The sequence below is a fragment of the Enoplosus armatus genome, chromosome 24 (assembly GCF_043641665.1).
Source record: "Enoplosus armatus isolate fEnoArm2 chromosome 24, fEnoArm2.hap1, whole genome shotgun sequence".
Lineage (NCBI taxonomy): Eukaryota > Metazoa > Chordata > Actinopteri > Centrarchiformes > Enoplosidae > Enoplosus > Enoplosus armatus.
In genome coordinates this window covers 9,113,898-9,131,866 of record NC_092203.1, presented here as the reverse complement: position 1 = coordinate 9,131,866, position 17,969 = coordinate 9,113,898, and the positions used below count along the sequence as shown (strand labels likewise).

Below are 17,969 nucleotides of genomic sequence, written 5' to 3'. Positions count from 1 at the left end.
ATGCGACAAAGTTGTCCACAGCAGCCCTGTACTCCTCCTCATCACCCTCACTGATATACCCAACTATTGCTGAGTCATCAGAGAACTTCTGAAGATGGCAGGTCTCAGTGCTGTAGCTGAAGTCCGTGGTGTAGACGGTAAAGAGGAAGGGGGGGAGGACAGTCCCCTGCGGACCACTCTGACACACAGTGTTGTAAGCGCACATACTGTGGTCTGCCAGTCAGGTAGTTGACACAGTAGTTTTCTTCAGTTCGTTGCCCCAGTCCTCACTGCCTTCAACTCCTTCAACTGCTCGGGGGAACCTGGCCTGGAATCCACAAACTTTAGAGCAACTTCCCCAAATGTCCGTCGGGGGCCTGCAAGTTGCTCCGGGGGGGGGGCGTAGCTCCTCATGCAGTTTGCCGCGATGGCTAATACAGGGGCCGAATGTATGCGTTGATCGGACTCAGAGACAAGTGTTTGATAGGATTTATGTCAGATTTAAGTGTATTTGGAAAGCCCCCCCCCCCCTCTGCCTTCTGCCTTCAACTCCTCTGTTGTTGGTCGTCCTGAAACCAGTGATGGTCCTCATTCACCTCCAGACCTCTCTGATGTTGTTCTGCTGGAGTTTCCACTCCAGCTTCCTCCTGTACGTCTCCTTGGCCTCCCTGATCTTTACCTTCAGTTCCCCCTGGATCGTTCTCACCTCCTCCCTGTTGCCAGCTCTGAAAGCCCTCTTCTTTTTATTCAGGATGGCCTTGATGTCCTTAGTAAAGCATGTTAGCAGTAGTGTGGTGTTGTAGTTTCCAAAACTCTTCCAACATTATTGTAGATAATGATCTAACAACTGATTTCCACTCAGGAGATTTTCAAAGAGAGACTGTTGAGGAGAAGAAGAGTGTGTGTGAACTGAAGCTGCTGCATGTAAGTCGTGAACTTGTGGGTTCAAAGTCACTTTCCACTCTCTGGTTTTTGAGGAGTCAAGATCAGCTCTATTTAAATGTGGGACTTCATTAATAGCCACAGAAGGAGCCAAAGAACTCTAATTCTGCCCGTTGTCGGTGCCTTTTATTGATTGCCACTTGTCTTCCTCTCCCAGTCTAAACCAGGGTCTGTTGTTAGAGCAGGAGAGAGTCATGGAGGGTGGAGGAAGGATGCAAAGCTACAGAAACTCACGTAGGTGCCGCTGACTGCTCGGCTGTTGATGAGTATCTGATGCAATGCTTCGTGTGTTTTGTAAACGTTGGTGTTTTCTGTCCAGACTGCTGAATGAACAGAGCGAGCGGGCCAGAGAGGACCTGAAGGGTCTGGAGGAGACAGTGGTGAGTGTCTCTGACTGAAAGGGAACAAATGGCCCTTATTTCAGAAGGTGCTCCAATTTGTAAAGTTATTCTTCTTTAATTCATCCACATGTACAATATTTTCACACAAAAACAATAAATCATTCAAATAACAGATGACTGTCCTCTACCCCACTTAGTAGAGTCTGGGTTCCCCCCCAGTATAAATAGAATTGGACTCTCCCATTTCCTGTTTGACAGTCGGCCATTTTGCCTGGAGGCGAAGAGGACGGGGGCACATGCTGCAAACATTTGGGTGAGCGCGATTGCATTTCAATTGATTTACATGTGCAAAGAAATAAGATTGAATGTGTAGTTCTTTCATCAACTTGTAAATGATGTCAGCATGCATACTGAGCTAACCAGGAGTTAGATTTCGCTAAGTTAGCATGTTTTAATCCCACATGTTCCATTGTTCTGCTAAAGCTAACATGCTAAGCTCCAAAGTGATATTTTCTGCTGTTTATCAAACTTATTGACTTGTTGGCTGTTGGAATTGAAAGGAACTGATTTGCTTGATTTGTTTGACAAGTGTAATCTCTTTAACGTTCATGTAGTTGATTATCTATCAATCGTCCAGGTAATTGGCTGCAGGTGCTCGTCACTTGTTAAATTTGACGTTACACACTAAACCACGGCAGTATATGTTTTCAAAGTTGTTTACTTGAGTTGTTGTCTGATTGATAGAAAGTGTTGGTATTGAAAGTAAACGCTAAGAAATAATCCTCCTCTTTAAACCAAGTCAGTCTTAATTTTCTATTTCCATGTTTGTGAACCTGAATTTTCAAGTAAATGAGTTCCTTTGAATTCCAAGGCCTCTGAGGCTTAGCATGTTAGCTTTAGCCAAACAATAGAACATGTGGGATTAAAGCATGCTAAATTCGCTAAATGTAATTCCTGGTTAGTTGAGTATGCATACCGACATGATTTCCAAGTTAATGAAAGAACTACACATTGAATCTTATTTGTTTGTCCATGTAAATTGAAATGCAATCGCACTTACCCAAATGTTTGCAGCATGTGCTCCAGCCCCCAATTCTGATTTAAAAATGATTGAAACAGGAAGTGGGGGGGTGTGGCTATATTTTTTCAATGTATGTTGCAAAGCAGATTTTTTTTAAATTTACATTCCTCATAACCCCCCGTGTCTATCTGTGGAAAGTTCGGGAGGGGACACGGCCCCCTCCCGATTTCACCGCCCGTGCCACCACTCATGCAACCACCCGTGTCGTGACGCTCCAGGTCCCGGCCACGAAGGGGATTCGAACCGGACACTGCACCAGCTCCAACGCCGATGTCTTACGGTCACAGACAAACCCACTGCACCACCGAGGCCCCTTCGCATTTGAACCTGTTCTCCGGGCGCTTTTATTTGTTCATTTTGGGTGTTGGACTTTAAAAACGCACTGAGATTCATAAGAATTGAACCCACAACCTCAGACCCTCTGAGCTGGGCCCTAACCCACTGAGCTATTCAATCTGACACAGTTCACCTTTCTCTCTCTGCGCTCTTGACTTTTTCTTTTGGACATCCAACTTTAAAATTGTGAAATTAGAAAAGGGATCGAACTCACAACCTTCGGTCAAAAGGGGATTCGAACCGGACACTGCACCAGCTCCAACGCTGATGTCTTACGGTCACAGACAAACCCACCGCACCACCGAGGCCCCTTTGCATTTGAACTTGTTCTCCGGGCGCTTTTATTTGTTCATTTTGGGTGTTGGACTTTAAAAACGCACTGAGATTCATAAGAATTGAACCCACAACCTCAGCCCTTCTGAGCTGGGCCCTAACCCACTGAACTATTCAATCTGACGCTGTTCACCTTTCTCGAACTCACAACCTTCAGTCACAAAGGGTGTTGGACTTTAAAATTCAGTGAATTTAATAAGAATCGAACTCACAACCTTAAACCTTCTAAGCAGCATCCCAACAGCCTGAGCTATTTGTTTTAAGACACTTAGCATTGTTCTTTTAGAGCTTTTCACTTTTTCTTTTGGACATCAGACTTTAAAGTCACAGAGACACCCGGGGATAGAACCTGACATTTTTGTCTTTTAGTGAAATGTCTGTTGGATGGACTGACATGATTATTGGTTCAGAATCTTTAATCCAATACAAAGCTGACTAAACGAGACTCTGATTGGTTGTACTCTTCACCTCAAAGCTTTTCAATCAGGACATGGTGGTTTTTAAAAGTTAAACATCACTTCGGGCTTGAACCCACAACCATTTGGTTTTGGGACAGCTGTGCATCTGCCTTATCCACCAGTACACACTGGACCAGCATGTCTTCCCACCAAGGGAAGTCAGCAGTGCACCTGTTGGAGCTGTCAGTCTTCAGAAATATCAATTGGAGGATTTCAACCTTGACGTTGGTATTTTAAACTTTTCCAGAACTGCCACTCGGACATGGGAAATGACTATACTTACTGACTATAACCTGCTGTTTTCTCCACAGTTAGAAATGGACAGAAAGCAGAAAAAACATTGTAAACAATATCCATTTATTTAAATATTCCAGAAATATTCTGATATACTGTAGTTTATTTGAACTTTGCACAAAGAAGACATAATTTGACACATTACATTTAAAGGGAATTCAGATTCAACAGTACAGTGGCCCTCTGTGTACTTCTATAAGACTCTAATATGATGTAGAAGTATAGAGTGTGTGTGTGTGTGTGTGTTATGAATTTAAGATTTGTTTTGCATTGTGGAAAACAGGGATTCAGAGGACAGGACAAGAATGCATTCCAGAAACATTTACTTACTGCATTTCCCCTGTTGTAATGTTGTACATTTAAATTAGAAACAGGGGATTAATATGTGTTTTTATTAAGAACACAATTTAAATGTTTAACTGAGCTGTCGTTGACACAAAAAGTCAAAAGAAAGAATGTTAAATACACTAAAAACACTGACACATAATTGAGAAGCAGCCAATAACAAAACACTCACAGTGCGTTGGTGTGGATTATGGCACATATCGATCCTGTATTATGTGATGATTTAATGTCATTGTTATTGATGAAAAGGGGAAAGCAGGGGAAAGTTAGCACTTTTTACATACAAAAAAATGTGTTTCATCCTAAAATAAATAGTCATGTTTGAGATTAGTGGATTAAAAGTGGGCGTTTGGAGGTATGAGGTCATATAAACAGACATGTTGATATTTCTCCATTAAGGCATGGAATGAGCAACGAGGTAACGGCTATCTACTGCATCGCTTCATCACAGTCGCAATAAAAAGGAGTCTGTGAGCATGAGACAAACATCACAGACACACAAAAACAAAACAACATGAGCAGCACTGCAACATCTGGACAAGTGACAGAGCCTTCTGTAAAGGTTGGTGTTTTCTTTTAGACCGCAGAAACACAAGATAAAGATACAGTCTTTGGTCACAAATAAAATATTCTGCTGAGACACTGAGCGGCGCAACACACACTGTAGGATTAATAAGACATGTTCGACGTTAGGATTGCACAATGAGAGCCGTCAGCTGGTTTATCATCACTGAACTGAGTTAAAATGTCCACTGAACAAGTCGATGGTGGATCCCCATTTAATTTAGTGTATTTTGATCATTTACAGCAGTTTCAGGAATTAAGTATATCTGTGTTTTGCTGTCTATTCGTCTACTATAAAAATGTATACTGAAATCAATGTAATCGGTTATGCTTTAATACCTATAAATATACAATTTCAAGCTTACCAACAAATCAAATCATTTGAAGTTCTGCAAGTTAGCTTTAGCAGGAGTTTAGCTGTGATTTAGCTACTAATTATATGGAAAAGGAAATAACAGGTAATCCAAAAGTACATTTAGTTTAGCTGTGGCTAGCCATGTCTGCTGTTGGGATGCCAGTTCCTGACCTCCACTGAGTAGCACCGGATTTAAGTGAACTTCTGTCTTTTATTACTGAAAGCTTAATTGCAAATGTACTCGACTTGTTCTGTGGACAGAATCAACACACTGAAAAAACTTTTAAAATATAAAATCTAATTTCTTGCTCCAGTTCCATATAATCACATAAATTATTTAATATACATATACTGTATTGTATATTTAGTGTATATCATTTAATAAAAAAGGCGCTCATTTCACCCATCACTTTAGAATGGCTCTTAATAAACCTCCTTTACAACCTGTACAAGTTCATTTATATAGATCTCCTAAATATAGACTTTATCTTTAACATTTAGTATTAGACGCATTAATTAGTTAAATATCAATTTCTGAGCTTTAATAATTATTCACCAGAATTATTAGTACTTTGAATACTTTAAATAAAATATCATTAAAAAATAAATCTTTGCTCTCGGGGGAGAGTAGACCAGCACATTTAATAATCCGTTTCTATGATGAAGGAGAGGAGTAATAAGGTAGATTGCTGCTAAAGCATACATTCAACCCTCAGGGTGTGTCGCCATGAGAACGGATGTTGATACTCAACACTACAAAGCTACAATAAGAGACCCACGGAGAGAGGACGGACTGACGAGAGAGCAGTTTAGTTTCAGGGAAAAGCTGAGCGGAAAACAAATGGAAGTTAGGACCCGGGGCTACAGATGCAACAGAAATAAAGTCAGTGGGTTATAGACACACTTGAAGAGGCAGGGTGTTAGTGTGGAGAACAGAAAACCCACACTTCTCCTGCCTGTACATTCCCTTTCTTTCCTGTACTTTTAGATGGTCATGTTTTGACATGTGTGCCGCAGCCTCCCTGTTATCCGTACCCTGCAGTATCTGTATGGCATGTGGCTTCGGCTACACATAGAAAAATACAATCCTCTCAGACGTGGGACTCATCCAGGTCCAGGTCTACGGGGGAGAGGGGCAGAGGCAACCTGCGGGGTGACCGGCGGGGTGACCTGCGGGGCGAGGGGTGGGACAGCAGCGGAGTGAGGAGGGGGTTCTCTGTGCCGTCGTCCTCGCTGAGCTGCAGCAGGGTGTCGCTGCGAGGCAGGAGCGCCGTGGTGTCCTCGTCCCCGGGGCTCTCTCTGATCCTGGGCGGCCCCGGCGGTGGGGGAGGCAGGAAAGGGGCTGGAGGCAGGGGCGGCGGCGGCGGGGGACCTGGGGCCGGCGCAGAGCCCAGCACGGGGAGAGGTGGAGGGAGAGGAGAGGAGGTGCGGGACAAGGCGAGAGGGGAGCAGGTTCGGGAGAGGGGCAGCGGGGAGCAGGTTCGGGATGGGGGTGTTGGGGTGGAGGGGCGGGAGATGGAGGGGGGAGGGGAGAGGCTGCTGCGGAGGCCCCACTGCTCTCTCTTGTCCTTGCTGCTCATGGCTGAGGGGACCTTGGGACAAATACACAGCTTGTAAAATGAGATACAGCCTCCACACTTGCAGGGTCAGGTCTGCGGCTCCTACCTGTGTGTTCGCAGGACCGTGCAGGTCGGCAGTGACCGTGGCTGAGGAGGCAGAGGGCACTTCCAGCGTCGGAGACTTTGAAAGGGCAGGACTGGCTTTCCTGCCCTCAGCTGGGGGGTCCACAGCGCCGGGCGTCGCAGGCGGCTGCTGGCTTTGATTCTCTGTAAAGGTGACCGACCTCTTTTGGTCTCCGTGCGCTGTGGACACACACGCATGCACGCGTGGTCAAAACAGAGACGCCAGATAGCGACCCGCTAACACATCAGCACCACCAAAGAGAGTGGAGGCAGGGATGGGACAGGAGGGGTAGGCAGGGGTCTGGGAAGGGATGCAAGACAGACATGCAGAGCGCCCTATTGGGTGAGGTTGCAGATAAAAAGGGGCGGGCCGTTGCAGGGTGGAGAGGAAGGGTTAAGGGTTGTGTCTCACCTTCACAGTCCAATAAAGTTTCTTTATTTCGAAACATAAGGCATGAGACAGAACAGAGTGAGAAGAGTCAGTCTGGTGACAGGTGGCACAACAAACAGCATTGGAACAAAGACAGAGGTTGTGAGTGGGGAGGACGGGTCAGTTCAAGTCAGCACACACACATTAAATCACGTGTTTTACTGTTACTATTTAACGTCTAGATTTGGCTTGTTGTGTGCTTGATCTGAAGTGCAGGGTAAGTCTGGTCTCATACTTCTTTTAAATTTCACGACAGACAAACATGTGCTTTCATCGTCCCTTATCTACACATACACACACACACACACACACACACACACACACACAGATGAAGTGTGTTGTTACCCAGTGGTTTGTTCTTGGGCTGGATGCTCCTGCGGGTTGTCGAGAGCCTCGCTCCAGATCGACCACGTGGTTCATTCTTTGGAATGGACAGCAGGGGGCGTCGCAGCTGCAGAGACGTAGTCATGCATTTTTTATGCAAACTTGAATGTCTTTTAAAATGCATGCAATACGACAGATGTGATAAGACAAAGTCGACGTCCACACCTGTCTGAGGCCTCGCTTTCTTCCTAACGGAGGCTGGATCAGAAGGTTCTGCTGGCCCGGTTCACTCTGCACACTGGCAACCCTGGTACAACCAATCAGATGGACACATACACACATTTGCAGTCACACACACACACACACACACACACACGCGTACACACAAAACACACAGAAATGCATCACCATGAAAGAAACAAAAGGCCACCGCATTGCCCAGCTGTGCTCGCTGTCTGACCACATCTCTGACCACAACAAGATGTCGCTGCTATTCTACTTGTTCACTCACTGCACGACACACACAGTATGTTACGAGACACCCAATCACAGTGCAGAGAAAACAGTGCTGCCACGATTCATACACTTAAAACACAACAAGGGATAGTAGGGGCTGGAGTAGCAACGCTGACAATAGAAACTGGTGTGATGATATGCAAATTGTCTTTTTTTATTCTCTTATAAATATATATATTTAAAATCCCCCTTTTTTAAGCGTGACACTACATCAGATTTGAAGTTCTCGAAAGCAAAACTGGACAAAGCAAACAGCAAGAGTGTCCTTGTATTATGGTTGCCACCCCAGTTCCCCCTTGCCCCTACAGATTGGTATCCAGAGTAGGACGCCCAATTTGATCAGCGAGAAGCCTGATAGACACGTAAACAGTATGAAACACCATGGCACCAATGGGAGAGAGGCTGACTTTGTTGATGGCACATCAACTGGAAAGACCCACAGCTAACAGAGGAGAAACAGAGGCAGAGCTCCCGGGCCCCGGGCTGCGGGGGCCCTCTTTAGTTTTTTTTTTTAGAGGGGGAGGGACCTGGTTAGGATAGCACAGCAGATGAGCTGAGAAGATGAGGGTCAGTGTGGAGCTCAAAAGGAAGTGGTGGGGGGGGGGTAGAGGACAGAGACAAGGCACACTGGACCCACACAGAAAGAGATAGAGACAGGGGGGTGAGGGGAGGTGTGGCGGGCCAAGGCGATTTGATTGAATGTGGATGAGTGATCAACGGCGAGGCGGCCAATAGAGGAGGCCGTCCCGAGGCGATGCCCCTCCCACTGGCGGACAGATGCAAGAACGCACCAATGGGACACACACAGAGAGAGGGCCACTGTACCTAGAGAGGTTACCCTCCTGCAGAAGGCCCTGGGACTCATCTAGCACATTGGGTTCACTGTAAAAAGGGGGGCGAAGGGGGAGAACGGGAGTTTAGGGAGTGTAGTCGAGATCCACCACCACCCACGTCCCTGAGCCACCGAGAGCAGGGCGGGAGGCCAGGGCATTCGCTCTGACCACAGCTTTCTTACCAAGATACAGAGTCACAAAGCTGCTCTGAGACTGTTGAATAAAAACATTAGAAATCAACAGAGATATACACAGAAACAATGACTGTGGTTGTGGGATATGACGTTGATCCTTTTCTAAATGTTAATTCTGCATTTTACAGAAACATAAGCCAAGACATAATCTCATTGGTGGAGTCTGACCTCAGTTTTAACAGTAGAAGGTTAAATAAATTGTTGCTTGTAGTTTTTTCTGTCAGTATTCCTCCGTTCAGAATGAGATGACGTGAAAATACAACAGAAAACCTCTTTTTATTGGCTCCACTTGAGGTTTCACCCAGTGAGATTATTTCTGTCCAGCTCAACTTTTACATCCTGCAGGACAAATAATGAAGAAAACGTCCTGCATGTTGTCCAAGAGCAGGACACTTAACTTATCAAACAGTCAATGTTGTTCCTCCTCAGATTTAAAGGAGGCCAGATCCTCGTTGACACTGAAACATTGTCTGTTTGATAAAGAAAGTGTGGGACAGTGTGTGGGATCTTTTCTTTGTTATTTGTGCCGCGTGAATGTCTTTTATACGTATGTCCAAAGTCAAACTATAATCTGTGAGTTGTTTGTGCACGTACCCAAAACTCTTCCTGTCCATTAAAGAAACAACACTCGAAGAAAAGTTAAACTTCATGCTTGCTTGTGTTTCAGTGTGTATGTGTGTGCATGCATGAGTGTGTGTGTGTGTTGGGAGGGTCACCTGTGGCTGGGCAGCATGGTGGAGCGGGGGGCCTCGGGCTGCGAAGCTGCCGAGCCGGTGGCGTGGCTGGAGAAGCGGCGCTGCGCCATCACTCTGGGCAAAAAGGCCTCGTGCTCGCTCACCACACTGGGGATACTCATGGAGTCATCTGGAGGGAGACGGATGGAGGGGGGGGGGCGGTGAGTTCAGTTCGGATTTCTACAAATATCAAAATGTGAAAATTATGTGAAAATGTTTCTGACTCTCTTCATCATCTTCATCGGTGCGGCTGAGCGTGTCTTGGGAGGGCTGGCGGGACGGTTGGCTGTCCTGCTCCCAAACTGTGCCGGTGCCGGTGTTGGAGCGCGACATCGTGGCCAAACTGAGGCGATAGGCGGATGTAGAGGTGCCCACTGTGCTGATGGACGTCTTGCCCTGGTAAGCTGTAAGGTGGGGGGGCGGGTCAAACAGAAACACAGGATTAAATAGAAAACTAGAAGTTAAAAATTCAAGAAATGGAAGTTTTAGCTTCAGTGTCTGACCGGAGCCGCTGTGCACGGCCTCCTTGAGGATCTTGAGTTCATTGTTGAACTCTGCAAACAGGGAGCTCTTGCAGAGAGGTCGCGGGATGAAGCGGCGCTCAAGCTGGTCCGCGATGTGGTGACGTGCCGTAATCTCCTCCTGTGAGTCAGCCGGCTGGGTCAACAACTAGATGTCAACATGAACAAATACGGACCAGTGAGGAAGACGAAGACACACAGGCAAATAGTACACAAGTGAACGCACAATTAAAGTGAGTGAACAGAGCTCCCTGGTTCTTTACCTTGCACTGTATGAAGGGTCTCAGCAGGACAAAGATAGGGATACGGGTTCGGACAATAAAGTCAATGAAGTCCCAGAAGGCCAAGCCGCCCACCTTTCTCAGAGCCATCTCTTTCACCTGCAGGCTTAGCCGGTACCACTGGTTCCCCAACGAGCGCTCAAAGCAAACCAGCACCACCTTCAGAGCTGCAGAGGGAAGGAAGGAGGGGTGAGAAGGGGAAGTGGTGGGAACGAGAGAAGCTATAAAATGCTCTCCCTCCTCATTCATACCCAGATACGCAGCCTGGCTGGTGGACTCGGCTAATCCCTCTCTGCGCAGGTCCTTCCCCGTGTCGCCCGGGGTGGAGCAGTGAGCCGGGGACGCGTCCAGCATGAAGTTCTTGGTGCGGGAGGTGGAGATGATCCGAGGAGGCAGGAGGATATTGATGACCGTCTGGAGGAGCAGGAAGATCTCAGGCATCTCGAGGTGGGGGCTGTCTGCAAACGGAAAAACAGACAAATACAAACAAGCTCACAAGCAGTGGATCTGCATTTATGTTTAAGACCTTTCAGATAATGGTACTGATTGGTACTAAATCTAACAGTTTGATTGATGTATATTTGTAACCAGGAAAGCAACAACAGTGAGTTCAAGATCATGAAAAACAATTGTCAATAAGAATCATAAAAATAAAAAAATGGCACCTTAAAAACAACCTAAGAGCTCAAACAATAACATAAAAACAAGAGTGGCTTCATGTTTGAAAGCTGCCTGTGAGCGTTTACCTTTGCTTCCAGAGCCCACGGTGAGCACGAAGGGAATGAGCAGGTTGAGCAGCATCCCCTCTCGCCTCTCCTGATTGGTGAACGGTGAGATCACATGGCTGAGCGGAAAGTCCTCCTTCAAGGCCTTGGAGGGGGGAAAATTAGACAATGGAACAATCGGTGTAGCTGATGAATGAAAGTCCAGCGAGGAGTCGGGTGAGTTAAGCTCATCCTACCTGGATCTGCAGGGCAACCAGCCGGACCACTGCTGTGCTGAAGGGCAGCGGAGGGGATAGGTAGGGGCTGAGGTGGAGAAGAGGTAGCCCATCTGCCACGCTGGAGGGACCAACCACACCCATCACCTGGCAACACACACAAATTAACGACCAATAATCTAAAAATAAACAGTATTTGTACAGAAGGATGTGTGTGTGTTTCCACACCAGGTTGACGCAGACGTTGATCAGCGAGCGAAGGTGCGGGAGGAAAGAGATGATGGGCTGTCGCTGCAGGGTCAGGCAGATCCCCTCGATCAGGCTGCTGGCCGCCTCCCACTCCACCTGTCTCCTGGAGAGGACACACCCAAACAGCACACAACATCACCCCAAACACCAAACGAAAGCACATTTAAAAAAAAAGACTAAAATGCCACATTCATGTATCGTGGGATGAAAAGAAGATTGATGTTGACCAGAAAAGGTCATCCATCATATTTCTATCTCATCGGCTTCTTTTGAAATGACTTGAATGTGGCATGAGATCCATATCAAATGTATAAAGTCTAGAAATCTTTAAAGATCATATTCTGAGAGAGATACCAGTGCAACACTTACCGCTCTATTAATATTCCCGCCATATAATCATCACCTTTATGACTGTAATGAAGGCCATACGGACAGCAAATAGAGGATACAGCGAAGCTCACAAACATAGCCAGCAGAACACTGCAGCAACAGATCCTGGTGTGAAGCACACACCTGTGACCAGTGTTCGCTCTCAGCCAGCGTTCAGTCTCACGTCATGGAACCGTTGTTTGTTTTCACTGCACTGAGGCTGCGTTTGTGGTACAGTTGTATGTATTGGAACATTTTATTATTGGTTTAAAAGGCTCTGAATAGTTCAGCACATTCATATATTTTGTACATTGAGAGGCATTTCCTTTAAGAAACACGCTGGTTTTAGTTATATATTTAAATTAAATTACATTTTCTATTCAATTTCATGTAAAGGCACTTAAGCTGCATTGTATGTATGAAATGTGCTGTACAAATAAAGTTTATTACTATTATCATTCGTGATTCTACTTCATACAATTAATTGCAAAGTAATGTGTCGATAAATCCTGTTTCCACGCGGTGATGTAAACATTTACAATTACAATGAGTGATTGACGGATTAAAAACAACTCCTGTGGTGACCTCGTGCATGCAGACATCACCAGTCACAAACTAAATGAATCATCTTCCGTGACACAAGACTGGACACTGGTTCAGAGGGGGCACTGCCGGTGATCCGTCGTTAGTACACACATCCTCACACACCCGGGTATTTATCTTACTGATTTAACTCCTCTCGCACACGAACACGCCCACAAGTAACTGCACAAAAACACGCCACAGCAGCACTTACGGTACAGCACCCACGAAGGCAGCGCTACAGAGGACAGTGCCAAGAAGCCGTCTATCTACTGTTCACACCACGGCACCGGCACAGCACGATACACTCACAGGGAGACAGAGAAAGAAGAGGGATAGTATTCAACAGACCTGGTGCATAATGCCTGTGGGCGAGCGCACCTGAGCGTAGGCATCTTGTGGATTTTGTTGAACATGCGGTCCAGCCTCTTGAGGATGAGGATGAGGGCGGGGCGGACGGCCTCGGATGACCAGTCGGTGATGGGCAGCATCTCCATGATGTAGCGCCGCAGCCCTCGGCTCTCCATGGTCAGGGTGTCGTAGGGCGCCAGCTTCAGCAGGGCGTGGGCGATCTCCGCCAGCCTGGGAAGGAGACACACAGATAGTCCTTTAATGGTGCTATTTAAATTACTGCTGTATTCCGGAAAAAGCCACAAAAAACAACTCTCAGCTTGTGGTTAAAAAGGAGTTTTTTTTTAAATGGACCTTTGACTGGAGCAATGCCTAACTGACTGGGAAGACATCACCTCATGTGGGACTTGATGTCCAGCAGCTCCAGGGCCGTGACCCGCGGCTCACCGGCGACATTCTGCAGGATTTTGAGTCGCGGTCCGCAGTGTTTGTAAAACTCGGTGCAGATGTTTAACAGGGACTCGCGCGGCCGGCGGAACTCCTCCCTGGCGATGCGCTCGTCCAGCTCCTCCCTCGGCATGCCCTGGCCCTCCTCCAGCAGGTGGAGGTTGTCCCTGGGCACATACACATGCATACAAAACTGCGCTCCTGCTATCTATTCTGGGACTGGGGTGAGTTAAATGATCATGTTATAAGCCTGACCTGGTGTTGACTCCTCCTGACATGGCGTGGTTGGCTGTAGTGCCTCCCTTATGGCCCTGATCACAGCGGGACATCTGGGGGGCTGTCATGGGCCTGCGGAGGAGGTGTGGATACAATTATGAAACACTTAAAACATCATTGTTTCATCAGCATCGTTTCCTTCGTTTCATGGGTGAGAGTCGGACCTGGTGAGGGTCTCTGAGCTGTAGAGGAGGGCCTGCAGGGACGTGGCCAGAGCAGCGATGGCTGCGATCTCATCTCTGGCAGCCGAGGCCGACTCCATTGTAATCGTGTTGCTCTTCAGCTTTTGGAGGTGGCAGGGGACCAAGGCCTCCAGCACCATCAGCATCTGGAGACTGGAGGTGTACATGCAGGCCGTTAGAGGACAGAAAACAACTGCTGTGGAAAAGCTGAAAGATGATCCTAGATGCCTCCTCGATATGTTTCCATACCTCCTAAAGGATTCAGGAGCGTAGGCCACCACAGTGACACACAGTTTGATGGCCTCGCTGATGGAAAAGGTCAAGTCCTCATTACCATAACAGAAATCTGCAACAAAGAAGAAAACTTACAGGGGACTGACAATATTTAGAGCTTCCCATAAACAGTGAAGGTTTCCTTTGTCTGGGCTGGTGTCTGGACCCTGTCCATTGACAGGGAGCAATAAAAAGACCACGATACGTGCGTGAAAGTGGCTGACAGTTTACCCAGAGAGCGTAGAGGTTTCTCAGCCTTAACCAGCTCCAGAGCATCCAGGGCATCCTGGGTCTCACCCTCCAGAGAGACCAGCAGGTCAAACAGACACTGCGCTGACACGCCTTTAGACAGACCAGTACTGGTGCTGGTCTGGGATGGGAGAGGAAGACAGGAGAATTTCACTGAAGCTGTCCAGGATGTATGACAACACAAGGGATGTGTGGACTAAGGAAGCAAAAAAAGCACACACAAAAGTTAAAATACCCACTGATTGTAAATTAATTTAAATAAGTGGATCTTACTGTGAATTCCAGCAGCGGAGCCACACTGGCAAACAGCTGCAGGATGAAGGGTTTGCGGTGGAGGATGTAGAACTGCCGGCAGCAGAACTCGATGCCCTGCCTCAGTAAAGGGTCGCTCTCGTAGTCAGCATAGACCTGTCAGGAGAAGGCAGAGAGGACAGGCCCTCAGGAAGGTGGGTTATCACATTACTAGACTAAACCGTCTCTTACTGCAGCAGACCGCTGCAGGACACATGAATCCGTACCTGCAGCATGGTCGGCAGGATCCACTGGTAACCGCTCAGGGAGAAGAGGTGGTTGAAGTGAACGGCGGTGTTGATGGCGGTGGCGGTGTACTGCCTGAGGAGGGAGCTGTCCTCCGGGTGCAGCAGCAGAGCCCCGTTGAAGACGTTGAGGAACAGCATCATCTCGTCGCCCCACGGGTACTCACTGGGCATGCCCAGAAACATTTCCTCCAGCAGCTTGATCCACAGCACCTTGTGGAGGGTGTCCAAACCAAACAGCTCCTTACCTGAGAGAGGGGGGAGGAGAGGGCGGTAAAAAAAACCCAGCTTCATCATCAAGTATCCTTAAAAAAGTCAGATACAGTTGGAGTCTGTCTCACCTTGTTGCTCATTGAACAGCGAGAACTCTGCATCGATGGCGGTTCGTGGGAAGGACGGCAGACGGAGGAGGTCTTCCTGCAGCAGGGAGACGTGGGATTGCTTGTGCACAGCTGGCATGTGTTGAGTGAGGGAGATGAGGAAGAGGACCCGACCAACTTCCTCCAGTTTGCGGGAAAACACCTAGAAGGAGAACAGAGAAGGAAAAAGAAACGTAGACACCATGTTTTCACCATGTTGACTCGTTTTGAATCTTCCATACCTGTTTCTGGATAAGCTCCTGTCCTTTCTCAGGCAGCATGTGGACCAGGTTGAGCTGGGGGGAGACTGATCTCCGGAAGGGGTAGATGTCTCTTACGTATGTCTGGAGGAGGTAGATAACAACATTGTATTGGAGAGTAAACAGAAAATGTTTAAATATTGCCCAGGATTCAACAGTAGCTGAGAATTCTCTCAACCAATAAAAGGGCATTAAATCCTTCTGTCAATTCAAATATTTTAAATCATTAGATATGTAGATACATTACGAGACGAGACTGATGCGTCTACCTTGCTGTAATGGATGAGGTTCCATCGTTTGTCCATGAGGAAGTAGTGTGCCGATCTGGCCTCGGGAATGTTGAAGAATTCCAGGCATTCCTGGTTGTATATATAATATAATATCTCCCATAAGTTGACTTCAGTTATATGAATGTTTCGCTGATCCTCATCATGAATAATCACAATAAGAAACTTACCAGAATGACTGCTTTTACTTTTGATATTTTAAGTATATTTTGCTGATAATACTTTGTACTTTGTATTTGTACATTGTTGTACTGGTACTTTTCCTTAAGTGAAGGATCAGAGTACTTCCTTACCTTGAGCAGGGCTTCAAACTGCGTGTCTTCATGGACTGGAAGCTGTGTTGGGATGTCACATTCGTTCTGCCCGTGCACCACCAGCGTTTTGGTTCCTGCATCGAAAAAGTACAAGAAAATACGTAAATATATCTGACATATCATTGATGTCATCCTGAGTAAATGAAATGTAGGGTCAGCAGGTTCACCTGGCATGGACGCAGTGACCAACAGTTTGACCTCACACTGCTCCTTCTTCATGGTCTGCTTCAGGTCCTTGAAGAAGAGCCCCTCCACGTAGCCCACCACCTCCCACAGGAAGGTCAACGTGGCTGAGATGGCGTCCATTCCCCACTCACATGGAGTCCGCACAAAATACATGATCAGCCCCACCTGGGAGAGGGGGGGGGGTCCGAGCGAGAGAATGAATGGTTAACTGGGAGTTTATTTATATCTTTATTTGTTATTTATCTTTAAAGGCGTTTTATCAGTTGCTTCACCAGGTAGTTGAAGAGGATATGAGAGGTCTGAGCCGGCAGATCTCCAATGTTGAGCAGGAGCTTCCTCAGCATGTACATCAGCTCATCCTGGAATTACAACAACAAGTGTAACCCTCTTCAGATTCTGGTTCATCAGATCTGAAGCTGCGTTTGCTCTTCAGGTGTTCACATACCTGTCGGTTGCTCACTGTTAGCTTTTCCAGGAAGTGGCGGAGAACGAGGGCCGGATCTTCGATCAGGCAGTTCCAGAGGATTTGTTGGGCAACAGCACTCACTGAGGAAACAGTCGGTGACCAAACACCATGAACAAGCCCACAAATGATGATGCAAATGCATTTTTTTGCAGCTCTCTGATGACATAATGTAAGGAAATCGAGTGGAAATCTATATTTTGACTCCTACCTGCCACGCCATCCTCTCGCACCTCCCCGTCCTCCATGAGGTGCACTATCGGCAGGACTGCAGCACAGATGCATGCTGGGAAGACGGCTTGGGGCGGCTGTAACATGTGGTGAGTAGGAGTGTGTTCTGTTGTGTTCTCTTCATCTGGCAAAAAAAACCCCAAATCATTTTATTTGAAATAGCAGCAAACAAAAGAAGTTCTATGATAAAGCTTCTCTGTGTTCGTACCTTCAGCACTGGCCAATGAGCGGACGGACCACACAGAGCCCCGGCGGAAAGAGTAGTTTCTGTGGGAGTTACTGGAGGCGCAGGACGGGCTGACAGACAGACGGCGTGATGCCAGGTTCACCACTTCTTCTGCTGGCGGGATCAATGCCCAGCATGACCAGTACAGATACAGGAAAAACAACATGCTATCAGGACACGGAGCTTTCAGCGGCAACTCCCGTCAGACGTTTGTATTTCTGTATAAAATGTGCCTGTGCGCCTGGCAGCCCCACCTTCTTCCTCCTGCTCAGGCGGGGGGCTGCACGTGGGCTCGTAGCAGGCCTCCTGAGCCACGGGGATGGCCGTGATGATGCTGGCCTCGCGGCCCAGACGCCGCTTCTCCTCCTCCTGCTGCAGGTTCTTCAGGATGTGCTCGGCTCGCTGGTGGGAGCGCGACACCGCCCGCGCCGAGAAGGATTTCTGGAAAGGGTGAGCATGGAGGGTGGCGTTGGATCAAACAGCACACAGGCAGAACAGCGGGTGCAGACATACAGGAGATTCAGAATGAGGGAATGCACAAATTAATACATAATTGACAGTTTAAATCTTTCAGGAACGTGTGTGCACAGCTATTCTAGGCTTACATCTGAGGAGCATTTTGTAATGTAAAATGACCGGACAACAC

General features: G+C 47.2%; 1 protein-coding gene across 1 annotated transcript in view; it reads right to left on the bottom strand.

Moving 5' to 3' along the window:
• Positions 1-6,119: 6,119 nt before the first annotated feature.
• LOC139306702 (protein unc-80 homolog) overlaps positions 6,120-17,969 on the bottom strand; it is a 35,325-nt gene continuing 23,475 nt past the window's right edge. The window contains exons 35-66 of the mRNA XM_070930649.1: positions 17,578-17,764; positions 17,306-17,437; positions 17,078-17,221; positions 16,849-16,949; positions 16,676-16,762; positions 16,385-16,568; positions 16,197-16,291; positions 15,886-15,975; positions 15,599-15,700; positions 15,339-15,519; positions 14,980-15,245; positions 14,735-14,869; positions 14,444-14,582; positions 14,189-14,285; positions 13,922-14,092; positions 13,737-13,829; positions 13,430-13,648; positions 13,035-13,265; positions 11,712-11,835; positions 11,505-11,630; positions 11,290-11,413; positions 10,795-11,001; positions 10,526-10,710; positions 10,245-10,410; positions 9,966-10,145; positions 9,724-9,871; positions 8,806-8,862; positions 7,690-7,771; positions 7,486-7,591; positions 7,123-7,143; positions 6,694-6,890; positions 6,120-6,620 (exon numbers count right to left, since the gene is read on the bottom strand). Coding sequence (XP_070786750.1) covers positions 6,120-6,620; positions 6,694-6,890; positions 7,123-7,143; positions 7,486-7,591; positions 7,690-7,771; positions 8,806-8,862; positions 9,724-9,871; positions 9,966-10,145; positions 10,245-10,410; positions 10,526-10,710; positions 10,795-11,001; positions 11,290-11,413; positions 11,505-11,630; positions 11,712-11,835; positions 13,035-13,265; positions 13,430-13,648; positions 13,737-13,829; positions 13,922-14,092; positions 14,189-14,285; positions 14,444-14,582; positions 14,735-14,869; positions 14,980-15,245; positions 15,339-15,519; positions 15,599-15,700; positions 15,886-15,975; positions 16,197-16,291; positions 16,385-16,568; positions 16,676-16,762; positions 16,849-16,949; positions 17,078-17,221; positions 17,306-17,437; positions 17,578-17,764 — 4,878 coding nt within the window. The remainder of the gene's footprint in view (positions 6,621-6,693; positions 6,891-7,122; positions 7,144-7,485; positions 7,592-7,689; positions 7,772-8,805; positions 8,863-9,723; positions 9,872-9,965; positions 10,146-10,244; positions 10,411-10,525; positions 10,711-10,794; positions 11,002-11,289; positions 11,414-11,504; positions 11,631-11,711; positions 11,836-13,034; positions 13,266-13,429; positions 13,649-13,736; positions 13,830-13,921; positions 14,093-14,188; positions 14,286-14,443; positions 14,583-14,734; positions 14,870-14,979; positions 15,246-15,338; positions 15,520-15,598; positions 15,701-15,885; positions 15,976-16,196; positions 16,292-16,384; positions 16,569-16,675; positions 16,763-16,848; positions 16,950-17,077; positions 17,222-17,305; positions 17,438-17,577; positions 17,765-17,969) is intronic.